The sequence below is a fragment of the Siphateles boraxobius genome, unplaced genomic scaffold (assembly GCF_051911475.1).
Source record: "Siphateles boraxobius isolate OS27281-9 unplaced genomic scaffold, OSU_SipBor_1 5, whole genome shotgun sequence".
Taxonomy (NCBI): Eukaryota; Metazoa; Chordata; class Actinopteri; order Cypriniformes; family Leuciscidae; genus Siphateles; species Siphateles boraxobius.
The window spans coordinates 5,105,872-5,121,194 of record NW_027509141.1 but is presented as its reverse complement, the minus strand read 5'-3'; the positions used below and the strand labels follow the sequence as shown (position 1 = coordinate 5,121,194).

General features: G+C 42.6%; 1 protein-coding gene across 10 annotated transcripts in view; it reads right to left on the bottom strand.

Annotated features, from left to right (window-relative positions):
• The window catches only part of atp2b2 (ATPase plasma membrane Ca2+ transporting 2), a 249,752-nt gene that overhangs the window by 44,971 nt on the left and 189,458 nt on the right, over positions 1 to 15,323 (bottom strand). For all 10 annotated transcript variants that reach the window (XM_077202580.1, XM_077202581.1, XM_077202577.1 and 7 more), the window contains one exon: positions 9,026 to 9,268. In XM_077202580.1, the coding sequence (XP_077058695.1) occupies positions 9,026 to 9,268 (243 nt within the window). The remainder of the gene's footprint in view (positions 1 to 9,025; positions 9,269 to 15,323) is intronic.

Sequence of the window (15,323 nt, the reverse complement as noted above, 5' to 3'; positions counted from 1 at the left end):
ACGTAGATGAGTTTCTGTGTGAAGTCACTGAAGGAACATTCAGCACTTTTTTAAAGGCCCCCTGAAATCAAAATTTAGTTTTTTAGCTTTTAGTATGAATATATTAGCATAAGGTTATCAATAAGCTGGTGTGTTCCAAAAAATGACAGAATTCGCATTTAGGAGATATATGCATTCAAAACGTACAGTCTCTCACTTCTGCTAAAATAGATCATGGATTTTATGACATCACTGCAGACTTCAGCTTCTCATCACATCTTCTGTCCAATCAAATGCTCTCTAGAATCTGAAGCTCCACCCCCTCTACTATAAACACCACCTGGTCAAAGCGACCGCTGACAGACACGGAGCAATATGAGTTAAAAATGTGTGTTCGGTTGCTCAAACACTCAAGTTTTATTCTGTTTTCCAACTGTAAGTTGGTTAAGAATAAAATGGGTAGAATCTATTCACATCTCTACTATTGAATCCAAAGTATCATCAACGCTTGGATTCGCTTGCATGGGGCTGTCAATCTGTGAGCTAAACTTAATGCCATTGGCTATTTGAAAAGGGGGAGGAGCCATTAAATATGTCCCGCCTTAACTTGCTGTTTCAGTGGAAATTACGTCAACGCATCAAACAAAGCTGCGCGGTCCAGTGGGCCTTTAAAGATAATGGACCTGTTACCAGATTCCCATGGAGAAGCCGATTAAAAACACATTTTACAATAATAAAACACAAGCAACATGTAAACCCCAAACTGATACGTTGTGCTCAAACACACCTTTGAAAAATATGCAAGAATGTCCAACTGCAACTTTCTTTGATGTAACTAAGAATCCAGAGTTTACTAAACACACCGTAGCCAGTGACCTAGAGAACAGTGCTGAAACACACACACACACACCGCCGTATACGCACATGTAACCTCCAATCAAGAATTGATGGATCCTAGGAACATGACATCAGTGTCAGGCCTGACCTCTCCAATCACAGGGCCAGAAGGTCTGATGGAACATGTAGTCAAGAAACCTGAGCTCAGACTACCGGCTGGAGTATCAGTGTTCATTTTCATGCCCTGTGCCATGTGTCCTGCTCACATTGCAGGATTCCACTAACTCTTCCGTGGCTGCATACCAGTGAGACACGCTACATACATTATAAATGGCAAATCTGTATCAAGTACAGGTAAAAGTTTCATTTAACATTACACAGGTGCTTCAAATCAGGCCGTTCTGCCTGGGAGCTAGAAACTCACTCTGGTTGTGTTCCAGTCATTTATGTTTGAAACCATGCTTTTTCTTTTTCCCAACAATGCTAGTTAATAGGGGTGTAACGATATCCTCATGTCACGATTCGATACATAGCGCGATACTTAACTCACAATACAATATTTATGCAATACTCCAAGACATATGATAAAAGGTTTACAAAATGTTTTACTGTTGATTAAAATGGTAAATATGGTATTTCATTGTGTGTGTAAATGAATAGGATTGAACTTGGTGCTGAAACCCAAAGCACAGGACAATAGAGACAACAGAATAACAATATTCATAATTCTGAAATACAGAATTATTTTAGATGAATATGCTTACACTCTGTCATTGACTAGATGTATTTAAAATAATGTAGGCCACTTTTACTGGTAACATCAGACATTTGTCATTATCAGGACCCACAAATATTCCTCCACTGCATTATTATACAATATATTCAACATTATATATAGTAGTTTAATGTAGTAATGACACTAAATCTCTGAAAACTTGATTTTTTTCTCGCACAGTAATTTTAATTTTGGGTGAACTATATAGACAATACATATTGTCACTATCCACGATACATATTGTTGCATTTTTGTATTGTGATATATTGTGACATGATATATTGTTACACCCCTAGTTAATGTTACCACATTGGACTAAACCATGTTTTGTCAAAAAAGGGGGTTTGAACACCTTGCTTTGTGTTCCTGGTCAAAAATGTCTTGCCTACAAAAACTTCTTATAAATCTCTCATTATGCTATGTTGTTGGAAACTATTGGATTCAATCTTTTTCGCAACTTTTTTTCTTTCAATAAGCACAGCTTTTGAATTCGTTTTTGGGAACGGATTGATGGTAGACCTCATTAATCTGAACACATGCGCCTGAGGTGAATAAGCTTGAGTGAACTTTATTCACTCAAAAACTGAGGTTCCCTTTCGTTGTCACTCCGAGTTACGTCGGATGACGACGAATGGGGTTTCGCTTAGAACACCTATCGACTTCGAGTATTACAAAACGAGCCAATGGCAAAGAAATGCCATGGGTCTGCGGAATTTGCATAGCGTATCTCCGCCTTACCTCGTGTGTATAAAAGGAGGACGCCGGCAACCTGCAGATATGTTTTCGCTTCGGAGCCAAGATTATTTCTTCACTCCACAGCCATCTCTGACTTCGCTCTACGAGACGAGCTTCTCTCTCCGGTGTTGGTGTGACGGCGATCGGAAGCGAGCTCACAGTGCCTGCTGATCTGTGCAGTGATCTGCCAGTGTGTGTGTGTGTCTCCCTGTGCGCTTCAACATCGCAGAGTTTTTTTCTCCTCTCATAAAAGAGCTCGTACGCGGCACGTGGCGACGACACGATGCGACAGAGATAGTCCCCCTTGTCCCCCTCTGTCCCAGAGGCGGTTGATACGGCGTGCCGTCCACGGACCGCTTCGCCCCTGTCTCCCTCTGTCGCCAGACCCCTGACAGAGCAGGCCCCCGTTGAACGCTGGTCCTTCCCTGGCCTCCTCCGCCTACTTTTATGTCTCCGTTCTCCTTCGACTCAGACCATACCTACGGTTTGCTGTCAGGGCGCGTGCATATCAGTACGCTGTTCTCCCATTCGGGTTAGCCCTGTCTCCTCGCGCCTTCACAAGGTTGTTGAGGCAGCCCTTGTTCCTCCATGGGAACATGGGGTTCGCATCCTGAACTATCTCGGTGACTGGCTGTCTGAAGCTCACTCCTGAGACCAGGTTTGCAAATACAGGGACCCAGTGCTCTGGCACCTAGCTGGTCTGGGCCTTCGGGTCAACTGGGAAAGGAGTAAACTTTGCCCCGTGCAGAGGAGCTCTTTTCTCGGTTGGACTTGGTCGCCTTCTCCACTCAGACATTGCTGACTTGCCTGAGACTATCAAGCGCAAGAGTACGGTTCCACTGAAGTTTTTTCAGAGACTCCTGGGGCATATGGCATCTGCAGCCGCGGTACGCCGCTCAGATTGCTTCATATGAGACCGCTTCAGCTTTGGCTTTGCAACCGAGTCCCGAGGTGGGCATGGCAACACGGCATCCTCCGAGCACCAGTTACTCCGACCTGCCGTCAGTACTCACCCCGTGGTCGAACCTCAGTTTTCTACGGGTCCGAGTGCCCCTGGAACGAGCTTCCCGGCATGTTGTTGTCTCAACAGATGCCTCCACGGGCTGGGGCGCCATGCGCAATGGACATGCTGTCTCACTCTCATGTTGAGCAGAAATGCTCCTGAAAAATTCAGTGAGATTTATCACACCCAGGTGTTGAGCAGAAATGCTCCTGAAGTTCAGTGAATTTCTTCACACTTAGGTGTTGAGCAAGGTTGCTCCTGAAGCTCAGTGATTCTCGCATGTAGTGTTGAGCAGAATGGCATGTCTATTGCCTCGAGTTGCTGGCAGTACGCCTTGCCCTGCACCGCTTCCGGCGTTGCTCAGGGGTCAACACGTACTATTCCGATCAGACAATCCCGCCACAGTAGCGTACATCAACCGTCAAGGTTGTCTACGCTCGCGCCGTATGTCGCAACTCCCCCGCCACCTCCTCTTATGGAGTCAGAAGCATCTGAGGTCGCTTCAAGCCATTTTCATTCCCGGAGTCCTGAACTGTGCAGCCGACGAGCTCTCACGGCTTCAGCCCCTCCCTGGAGAATGGCGACTCCATCCCCAGTCGGTTCAGCTGATTTGGGACCAGTTCGGGGACGCACAGATAGATCTGTTTGCCTCTCACGACTCGACCCATTGCGACCTGTATTATTCCCTGACCGAGGGCACGCTCGGCACGGATGCACTGGCGCACAGCTGGCCGCGGGGCCGCAAATATGCGTTCCCCCAGTGAGCCTTCTTGCGCAGATTTTGCGCAAAGTCAAGGAGGTCGAGGAGCTGGTCCTTCTTGTGGCGCCCTACTGGCCCACCAGGACCTGGTTCTCCGAACTCATACTCCTCGCGACAACACCTCCTTGGCCCATTCCTCTGAGGAAGGACCTTCTTTCTCAGGGACGTGGCACCCTGTGGCACCCTCGTCCCGATCTTTGGAGCCTCCACGTGTGGCTCCTGGGCGGGACCAGGAAGGTTTGAGTACCCTACCACCTGCGGTGGTGGCTACCATCACTTCCGCTAGAGCGTCATCCTCGAGACACGTCTACGCGTTGAAGTGGAACCTCTTCGTCAGCGGGTGCTCTTCTCGCCGAAAAGACCCCCGGAGATGCTCGGTCGGTGTCGTGCTTTCCTTCCTTCAAGAAGGGTTGGAGCGAAGGCTGTCTCCCTCCACCCTCAAAGTCTATGTTGCCGCTATTGCCGCACTCCATGACTTGGTAGAAGGTAAGTCCTTGGGGAATCACGACCTGATCATCAGGTTCCTGAGAGGAGCGAGGAGACTGAATCCTCCTCGCCCTCCTCTCGTTCCCACTTGGGACCTCGCGGTGGTTCTAACTGCCCTGCAGACTGCTCCCTTTGAGCCTTTGCAATCAGTGGAGCTTAAGCTCCTGTCGATGAAGACAGCGCTCCTGGTTGCACTGGCCTCTATCAAGTGGGTAGGGGACCTGCACGCATTCTCCGTTGACGAAGCGTGCCTGGAGTTTGGGCCGGCTTACTCTCACGTGATCCTGAGACCCCGGCCTGGATATGTGCCCAAGGTTCCTACCACTCCCTTCCGGGACCAGGTGGTGAACCTGCAAGCGCTGCCCTCGGAGGAGGCAGACCCAGCCTTGGCACTGCTCTGTCCAGTATGTGCTCTCCGCACCTATGTAGACAGAACACAGTGTTTTAGGACCTCAGACCAGCTCTTGTCTGTTATGGTGGGAAGCTGAAGGGAAAGGCTCTCTCCAAGCAGAGGTTGTCTCACTGGATAGTGGACACCATTGCTTGGCATACCAGAAGCAAGGTCGACCGTGCCCCCTTGGTGTGACTGCCCACTCCACCCGGAGTTTGGCGTCCTATTGGGCTCTACGCATGGCGCCTCGCTAACAGACATCTGCAGAGCTGCAGGCTGGGCGACACCTAACACATTCGTCAGATTCTACAATCTCCGAGTGGAGCCAGTGTCCTCTCATGTACTCGCTTCAACCAGCTAGTACTGGACCAGCTCAGGTGTCTTCGCTTGCTCGCCATTCCACTCCACGGACTGGATACGTGCGATATTCTCCTCAGGTGAGCTTCTCTGAAAGCCCTGAGTTCCTCCAGCACTCCTGACGTCGGCGCTAGTGTCTATTGCCTGCGCGTCGGCTAGGTGCCTCCCGTGTGCATGGTCCCTCCTCTGAGCGACCCCCACATGTGTATTTCCCCTGTAAGCCTCTCTGAGCATGTGTCTTTCCCTTGGCAAGCCACCTTGCCACCCCTGGGGTTGAAATATTCCACCTGCGGCTGGATACCCCAGTGTTCTCCATATGCATCCTTCGGGTCATATGTGTATTCTCTAAGTCCCCCCCATTTGGGCTGGCAATATTTGCATATTTCCTCTAAACTATGGGATATGCTCCCCAGTGTACCTTGGTATTCCTGTGTTAAATAGAGGTCCTTGCTAGTCTTACGACAGGGATCTCAGATTTACGCAGGGCACTGGAAGACAGCTGTGAAGGTGGCGTGATTAGACTGGTAACCCCATTAGTCGTCATCCGACGTAACTCGGAGTGACAACGAAAGGGAACGTCTCAGATCAATGAGGCCTACGATCAATCAGTTCCAAAAACTAATTCAAAACCTGTGCTAACTGAAAGAAAAAACAGAAGCTGACAAAAACATTGAATCCAATATTTGATGATAATATAGCATAACGAGAGATTTACAAGCAATTTAAAAGGCTGGCCATTATTGATTTGGAACACCCAATTAGGTAAATGATTTTCAACACAGAACAAGGGTTAATTAACGATTTTCATCAGGTTGAGTTGGGAAGGAGGCTCTGAAAAGTTTCTGAAGTTTCAGGTGAGGAAAAGGTCATGCATTAATCATATAATGTAGCAGTAAAGCATGGAAGTTTGCTGGATCTCTCCAGGGATGAAGAGTTCTGCTCATGTTAAAACAAGATGTCTGGAATGATATGCTTATCCATGCCGTGTGTGGATGTGAAAGCTCTCAGTGCTGGTCTCCTGGGATGGGTTCAGTGTGTTGTGCTAGTCTGTTGAGAGGAGGCGTTTGCAAGGCCTGTTTCAGCTCATCCACATCTTAAAGCAAGATCAGCAGCAGATCTGATTCCAGCTCACACAACCAAGAGTTGTGGCTTTTGTTGATTCTTTTATTTTTATTTTTTATAACTCATTGTCTCAACTTGCAGACTGTTCTTTTATGGAAACCAACCAATCTGGCGCTCCGAAATACACAGCGATTATTCTGCAGCGTTCTTGACGGTCAAAGAACACATATGGATACGTACACATGAAAAGCCAAACACAGTCCTAATTCCAATAAACCAGGATTTCATCTCTGTGTTAATATGATACACTTTCAGCGATTTCGATAACACTTTACAATAAGGTTCATTAGTTAACTACCTTAGTTAACATGAACTAATAATTAACAATACTTCTTCAGCATTTATTAATCTTAGTTAATATGAATTTCAACCAGAGCCGGCCCGAGCTTTTTGGGGGCTCTAAGCAGAATTTGATTTGGGGGCCCCGTCCCAATATGCGAAGTCACCTGTGCTTGATGATTATTGACACAAATATCACGCCATAATGATACATTATAAATTAATACAGTGAGGTTATGTATTAATACAAAATAAATACTTAATAAAAAATAGATAGCCTACTTAAATAAAAAAAGTTTTAACTTTTACTTTACTCTTTTACTAACTCTCAGAAACTTAAAACAAACTGTCTCAAAACATATCAAATACATGATTTGCTAAAATAATGACAAAACTGAGAAATCAGAAACATAATAAGAGCAAGGGTTCAACAATGACAATTATTGTTGAAAACTGTAAAAATATTATTATTTCTCAACTGTCTCAATACAGTGTAAATGTCCTCAATTTTTTTATTATTATTATTGTAACAGACTTTGTTGGATTGTACATGACAGAATCCAACAAAGTCTGTTACTATAATACCGGTAATGATGTACTGGCGCTTGTTGTATATGTGTGTATGCAATGTATTTTTCCCCTCGGGCCTTGCCGTAGATAGGAATGGGTCAATTGCTGCACAAAACATACCGTAAATAATCATGCAAACATACTTTTATCTTGCTCTTTTTTCTCCTCCTCTGTCATTTTCTGCTTTCTATTTTTGGCACCAGAGGGATACATCCTTTTTTTTGACATGGCTTAACATTGCGGTGACTATGCGCAGTTGCGCACGAATTGTTTATGATAAATCAGAATTTTCTTGTCTTTAATTATTCATTCTTTCATATTGATTTATTCATTTATGTCACTTGTTTAAGTCATCTAAAAATTTCTTTTCGATTTTTCGACTCGATTGGGACCCAAGCAGCCGCTTAGTTCGCTTATGCCTCGGGCCGGCCCTGATTTCAACATTTACTAATTTGTTCTTAAAATCAGAGGTTGTATTTGTTAACATTAGTTAATGCACTGAGAACTAACATGAACAGCTGCACTTGTATTAACTAACATTAACAAATATTAACTAATACTGTAACAAATGTATTGCTCATGGTTAGTTTATGTTAGTTAATACATTAAATAATGTTAACTAATGAACCTTATTGTAAAGTGTTACCAAGATTTCTGTTTATTTGAAGCAAACTTTCTCTCTTGAACTTTTATAACACTGATCATAATCCTCATTTCAAATACATACACTAACAAATAAAGGTTCCAAAAGGTTTTTTTTTTCCCATAGATTAACTATTTTTGGTTATATTTTAAATATCTAAAGAACATTTTTTTCCACTGTAAATAACCTTTTTGTGGAGTGAAAAGGATGTTAAAAAACGTTCTTGGATGTTAAAGGTTCTTTATGGAACCAACGTTGCCAAAAACAACCTTGATTTTTAAGAGTGTAGATATAAATGTTTCATTGTGATGCTGAATGGAACGGATATAGCAACACTTAAGGGTACAGTGATTCAAATTTGCATTTTTGGTTTAATACCCAGGTCTTCATTTGAATGACACATTTTTTTGTGATGCTATAATAGTAATTTATTTTCCTTTTCAGAGGTTAATATTTTTCTAAACAGAAGATGGAAGAACTGTTCACACCGAGGACAATAACTATAACGATAAAAAATTAAGATATAGTTCTAAATATCTTTCTAAATATAAAAGAATAGAAGAGTCCAGACCACAAATATAATTATAATTACACAGAGAAACTAAATCGTTGGAATCATTTTCAGAACGATGTTTTCCAGCTGATGAATGATAAAAACATTGACAGCCAATCAGAATCTATCCTGCTTTAAAGAGCTCAGGCATACGGCCTATAATAAACAGAACGATATCATCTCCTGACGTTTACGCTAATATAGTTATCGTTAAAGTTATCTTTATAGTTATCGTTCTGGGTGTGAACAGGCTTCTAGAGGGTTTGACTGACATGAGGGTGATGTTTCATATATTTCTGCTGACCTCGTGCTAGCTTGTGCTGCTAATGTATTACACTGTCTGGACAAAAAGAAAGCCGCCATTTGCAGAGTCACACAGTAATCTAGAAAAAACTAAAGGCTAAAAGAGTGTGTGCAACTTTTTTGATGCCAGGGCTGGCAGTGTATACGAGTAATATCTTTATACATTATTAGCATTAAAGTCCATCGTTGCAAAGCAGTTGTAGCTGGGAAAACACTAGTGTTTATTTCTTACCAATATTTTAGTAGTATAGGCGCTGTTGAGGGCTATAGCGTTGACCAGTGTCTCCAGGGTTTTGGCTGGGATGAGGCTGGGCTCTGGTATCGTCTTGTAATGGAAATCCCCCACAAAGCATTGCACTGCTGTCATGCGGTTGGTGGTCAGCGTCCCAGTCTTGTCTGAGCAGATCGCGGTGGCATTGCCCATGGTCTCGCAAGCATCCAGATGGCGGACCAAATTGTTATCCTTCATCATTTTCTATCAGCGCAGACAAAAAAGTATTAGTCATATTTATAGATAACCAGCTAATATAACAAGTTGTGTTAGAGTGCATTCTGGATGTGTCTAAAAACTGTGATGCACTGTCCACTATATCTATATGAGTTGCTGTCTACATAAATAACCCTCTAGCTGAAATGTATGGAAGCTTGTATCCGCCACAGAATGAAAAAATCATTACCTCAGCATCATTACTCCAGTCTTCAGTGTAACATGATCCTTCAGAAATCAGTATAATATGATGATGTGATGCTCAAGAAACATTTATGATTATTATCAATGTTGAAAACAGTTGTGTACCTTTTTTTTAGAATTCTTTGATGAACATAAAGTTAAAAGCAACAGCATTTATTTGAAATAGAATCTTTTATTCTTTGGTAATTGCAAATTTTTATCTCACAATTCTGACTTTTTTTCTTTTTGATATAGTCGCAATTGCGAGTTATAAAGTCAGAATTGTGTGATATAAAGTCGCAATTGTGTGTTATAAAATCAGAATTGTGAGATATAAACTCGCAATTTTGAGAATTCTTTTTTCTTAGAATTGGACTTTATAACTTGCAATTTTGTGTTTATATCTCACAATTCTGAGAAAAAGATGTCAGAATTAATAGATTTAAACTCGCAATTGCGTGTTATAAAGTCAGAATTTCGTGATATAAAGAAAAAAGTCAGAATTGCAGAAAGCTTGTTTCTCGCAATTCTGACTTTATAACACACAATTCTGACTTACAGTTTTTTTCAATTGCTTACACACTAAAATTAAAACTTTCCCACTATTAGCAAAATCTTACACTCAAGGAGCAAAACACCAGCCTAGATTTGCACAATTGTAAGCACGTTGTCAGCTTCACCCTTTTTGCAAAACATTACACACAGTGATTTGTAAAAACTCTACACACATTTTCACACCTTAGACACAGATAAGGATTGTGAGGTTACTTCCTTGTCATTACAAAGCCCCGGTTTGCCATTGACCACACTAATGAATGAATTGGATATGCATATCCATCAGGCGTGGAAGCACATATGTGCTAATTTGAAAACGCAGCACTCAGGTGTGCTATAAAAGACAGCAGGTGAGTTCACCTGTCTTCAACAAAAATGGAAGGAGCTAGAAGAAGAAGAAGAAGAGTGAGAATAAGAGGGGGAGCTCAAAGAGGAGATGAAGGAGGTAGAGGAAGAGGAGTAGGAGGTAGAGGAAGAGGTGAAGGAGGTAGAGGAAGAGGTGAAGGAGGTAGAGGAGGAGGTGATGGAGGTAGAGGAAGAGGTGAAGGAGGTAGAGGAGGAGGTGAAGGAGGAAGAGGTGAAGGAGGTAGAGGATGAGGTGAAGGAGGTAGAGGAAGAGGTGAAGGAGGTAGAGGAAGAGGTGAAGGAGGTAGAGGAGGAGGTGAAGGAGGAAGAGGTGAAGGAGGTAGAGGATGAGGTGAAGGAGGTAGAGGAGGAGGTGAAGGGGGTAGAGGAAGAGGTGAAGGAGGTAGAGGAAGAGGTGAAGGAGTTAGAGGAAGAGGTGAAGGAGGTAGAGGAAGAGGTGAAGGAGGTAGAGGAAGAGGTGAAGGAGGTAGAGGAGGATGTGAAGGAGGTAGAGGATGAGGTGAAGGAGGTAGAGGAAGAGGTGAAGGAGGTAGAGGAAGAGGTGAAGGAGGTAGAGGAAGAGGAGAAGGAGGTAGAGGAAGAGGTGAAGGAGGTAGAGGAGAAGGAGGTAGAGGAAGAGGTGAAGGAGGTAGAGGAAGAGGAAGAGGTGAAGGAGGTAGAGGAAGAGGTGAAGGAGGTAGAGGAAGAGGAGAAGGAGGTAGAGGAAGAGGTGAAGGAGGTAGAGGAAGAGGTGAAGGAGGTAGAGGAAGAGGAGAAGGAGGTAGAGGAAGAGGTGAAGGAGGTAGAGGAAGAGGTGAAGAAGGTAGAGGAAGAGGTGAAGGAGGTAGAGGAGGAGGCCCAGGTAGAGGAAGAGGAGAAGAAGGGGATAGAGGAAGAGGTCTGGGTAGAGGAAGAGTTAGAGAAGGACTTGTAGAGTTGATAGAACCTGAACAAAGAAGACGAGGACCAAATCTGACTCAAGAAATCCGTGCAACACGTATTGACCATGTTATCAACCATGGACTGACACCGATGGAAGCTGGACAAAGAGTCCAACCAAATCTCTGGTTGATACTGTAACTCAGTGGTTCTCAAAGTGGGGTCCGGGGACCCCTTGGGGTCCGCGACCCTTTGCCAGGGGGTCCGGGAAATAATTTTAGAACCCTATGAACGGAATCGCGGAGTCCAGTCAGACCATCGGGGAAATTCTTGGCAGAGCGCTCCTGCTCTCTCTCTTTCTCTCCCCCACAAACGCGCGCGCATATCCAGAGAGAACAGTGAATCCGCGAATATACAGTAGCCTAGCCTAGTTGTAAAATCAAAGTCAAGAGGCTAGGTTTAAATTTTTCAGTTCTTTTTTTTTTATCCGTCAGTTTATTTAAACTGTTTTAAATTAATATTGTTTAAGACGTTTAGTAGCTTGCCTATGTCATTTGTAATGGATGCCCGTTTCCGCCACTGAATACAAAAAAGAAAAGAAAAGGTAATTTTGACTTTAAAGTCAGAATTGTGAGATTAAAAAGTCTTTCATTCTCTTTGATAGGCGGCATAGGCCTACATGAGTAAAAATGTATGAGCCTTTTGCCTTTACACAAGAGCGTTATCTCCAGAGCTGCTATGAGTCACTTTGAGAACGTTTCAGCATTTAATTTGATACAAAATTAGGGGCCGTTCTAGGGTCAGTGGATATTCGGGGCTTTAGCCCAAACTAAAATTGGGTATTTTTATTTAAATTAATGAATTGATTATAAAAGTGATTTAAGGGAATAAAGAAAAAGAAAGGTTTATTGTATTAGTGAAATAATTACAGTTGTAAAACATTAAATCTTTATCTACTTACATTTTACCAGGCGTTCGTTCATGTTAATATCCTTCTGTGAACGGTAAGCCCCGCATTCTTTAATCATTTTGACATTGATGAGCTAGACCGCTGAACTTTTTGTCATCCAACAAACAGAGCGGTGCGTAAATGAGTAGCATTAGAGCAGAGCAGCATCAAGAATATCAAATACATTGCAGTAAATCTCTTATTTGCATCTTAAGGTTATTGCCAATAATAATGACAGGTTTGCGAAAAGTGTAGAACTCGGTGAGCTCGCGCAAAACACATCTTCAGCACGCGACTTGTTTAAACGCCTCTGATTGGCCGATGCGTTCAACAGACATGTCTGTAATTGGCTACAATGCTCAACGCTGCAAAAGCACGTTGTAAGTACCTTTAATGCAAAGGGAAAAATATAAACTGTAATATGCACTTTTCATGATTAGGTAATCACGGCAGCTGTAATCTTATTCACATTTGTTTTTCTGATTAATTGTTTTGCTCTATGAGAAAGACAAGGCAGCAAAATCTTTTATTCACTACAACCCACCAAAATAAAAGTTTGGTTTAACTTAATTACTAGGATGTGTTCTGCAACAGTGTTAATTCTGTTATGATTTGTTGATTGTTCTGCCATTGATATAAGGTGCAATGAGTTCATTCATTTAAAGCTAATGCACATAAAGTCACATTACATAATTTAAATTTTATTTTAAATGGAAGGTTCACCCAAAAAAATTAAAAGTGTGTCACCATTTGCTCACCCTCAAGTTGTTTCAAACCTGAATGAGTTTCTTTCTCCTGCTGAACACAAAAGAAGATATTTTGAAGAATGTGGGTAACCAAACAGTTTCTGGTCCTCTTTTAAAAAAACATATGGAAGTCAATGGGGTCCATCAACTGTTTGGTTACTGACATTCTTCAAAATATCTTCTTTTGTGTTCAGCAGGAGAAAGAAACTCATTCAGGTTTGGAAAAACTTGAGGGTGAGTAAATGATGACAGAATTTTAATTTTGGGTGAACTATTATTTTAATGTAAAATATTAATGTTTTAATTTTAATCTAGGGAATTTTAATGTTTGGTTTTATTAGAACAAGCCTGTTCTTGCTGTCTTGCTGTTGATTTTAAGAAAACTTTTAAGATAAATTACTTAGTGTAAATGCTATTAAGTCCAAATGCAATTTGAATAAAAGACCCACTGTTTACAAGTATATAAGTGGTATTAACATGATTTAAACTGACATGTGTTTCTGTTCTATAAAACAGGTCTTAAGTTTTTAGGGTGAAAAAGATTACAATGGCATTTAAGAGTACAAATAGTTTTAAGCATATTAATCACAGACAGTTATTGTTATGAGAGGGGGTCCTTGGAAATTTTTCTCCGCTCTAAGGGGTCCCAGGTCCCAAAAAGTTTGAGAACCCCTGCTGTAACTGAATAGTTACAGTATTCTTGTTGCTTTTACAGTAGTTTTTCTTCAGATTCAAACTGTATGTATCTCATGCAGTAATTTTTATTTGTCTACAGATTTTATTTTTTTCATTGATTTCATTGTTGGTTGATTACTGTAACTGATTATGGTAAGAAATACTGTAAATAAATACTTGAAATATGAGTCTGCAGAAATCAGTGTAGTGCAGTGCTTGGTAAGTTTATAGTAGGCCTATTTGTGTACATTCTCCCTCTATCTCAAACTAATCATGAAGAATGTTGTTTGTTTGTCACAATTTTTTTTCCATTAAATTATCCCTTACATAAGAATGTCTGGCCAAAAATCTAGCACATGCTATTTTCTAAAAATAGTTTTTTTTACAAATGTGTTTTTTATTTATCACAGCAGTGTGAAACTGGTTGCAATAGTGTCTGATCATTGAGGACTGTGTTGGTTAATAGAAAACGTCTCAGAAAAACCTGAAGCAAGTCGATCAGGGCATGCAGGAAGTATGGCAGGCAAACGCAGCGTCTCGTTCCCTATCAGGGAACCAGGGTTACATACGTAACCTGAGACGTTCCCTTTCAAGGGAACTCGAGCTGCGTTTGAGACGCGGTGGGAACCCCATACCCACTATGCCATAGTGACAAATGCCCGTTCTGTGTGAAGTCCTGCGCACACTAAGAAGCAAGCAACCTCGCCCCAGGAGTGGAGAGGTCAAGGTCATAAAACCTGACAGATGTAAGCGGAGAGGACCATCCTGCCGCATAACACACGTCAAGAAGGGAAACTCCCGAAATTAAGGCCATAGAGGCCGCCAAACTCGGAGTAGAATGGGCCCGCACAGCCATAGGTGAAGGCCGTCCGGCCGCTTCATAAGCCAATGAAATAGCCTCGACTATCCATTTACTCATCACCTGTTTAGATGCAGGGCATCCTCTCTTGAGTGACCCAAAACAAACAAATAATTGCTCAGATTTACGCCACAGAGCAGCTCTGTGAACGTAGGCATCTAAAGGTCGGACTGGACATAACAGGTTAAGCTGTTCCTGATCTGGGGTATTAAAGGGAGGAGGATAAAAGGCCTGCCGCACTATTGGGCCCCCAACATTTAGTGGGACCTTAGGAATATAACCCGGTCTAGGGTAGAGGAATGCATTCACCATACCAGGTGCAAATTCCAGACATGAAGGAGCAACCGACAGAGCATGTAAACCACCCATTCTCTTGATAGACGAAATAGCAAGGAGAAATATAGTCTTTAGAGTGAGGAATTTTTCTGAAACCTCCTCGATGGGCTTGAAGGGAGCCAAGGCCAGACCCTCAAGTACAATGGCCAAATCCCAAGCCGGTGCTCTAGATTGCAGTGCAGGCCTGAGCCTCAATGTACCACGGAGAAAACAAATAATAAGAGGATCTCTCCCAAAAGAAGCCCCGAGAGGGGTGATAAGCAGATATAGCCGCTACGAACACCTTTAAGGTGGAGGGAGATAATCCAGCAGAGAAACGGTCTTGAGGAAACCGAGAACTGTACCAACCGGGCAATTAACAAGATTTAAAAAACGTTCTCCACGCCATGTAGACAACAGTTTCCATTTCAATGTACATAGTTTTCTCGTGGAAGGAGCTCTGGATTGAAGGACGGTCTCAACGACCTCAGTCGAGAGACCGGATTCTATGAGCTGGGCCCCCTCAGAGGCCAAGCC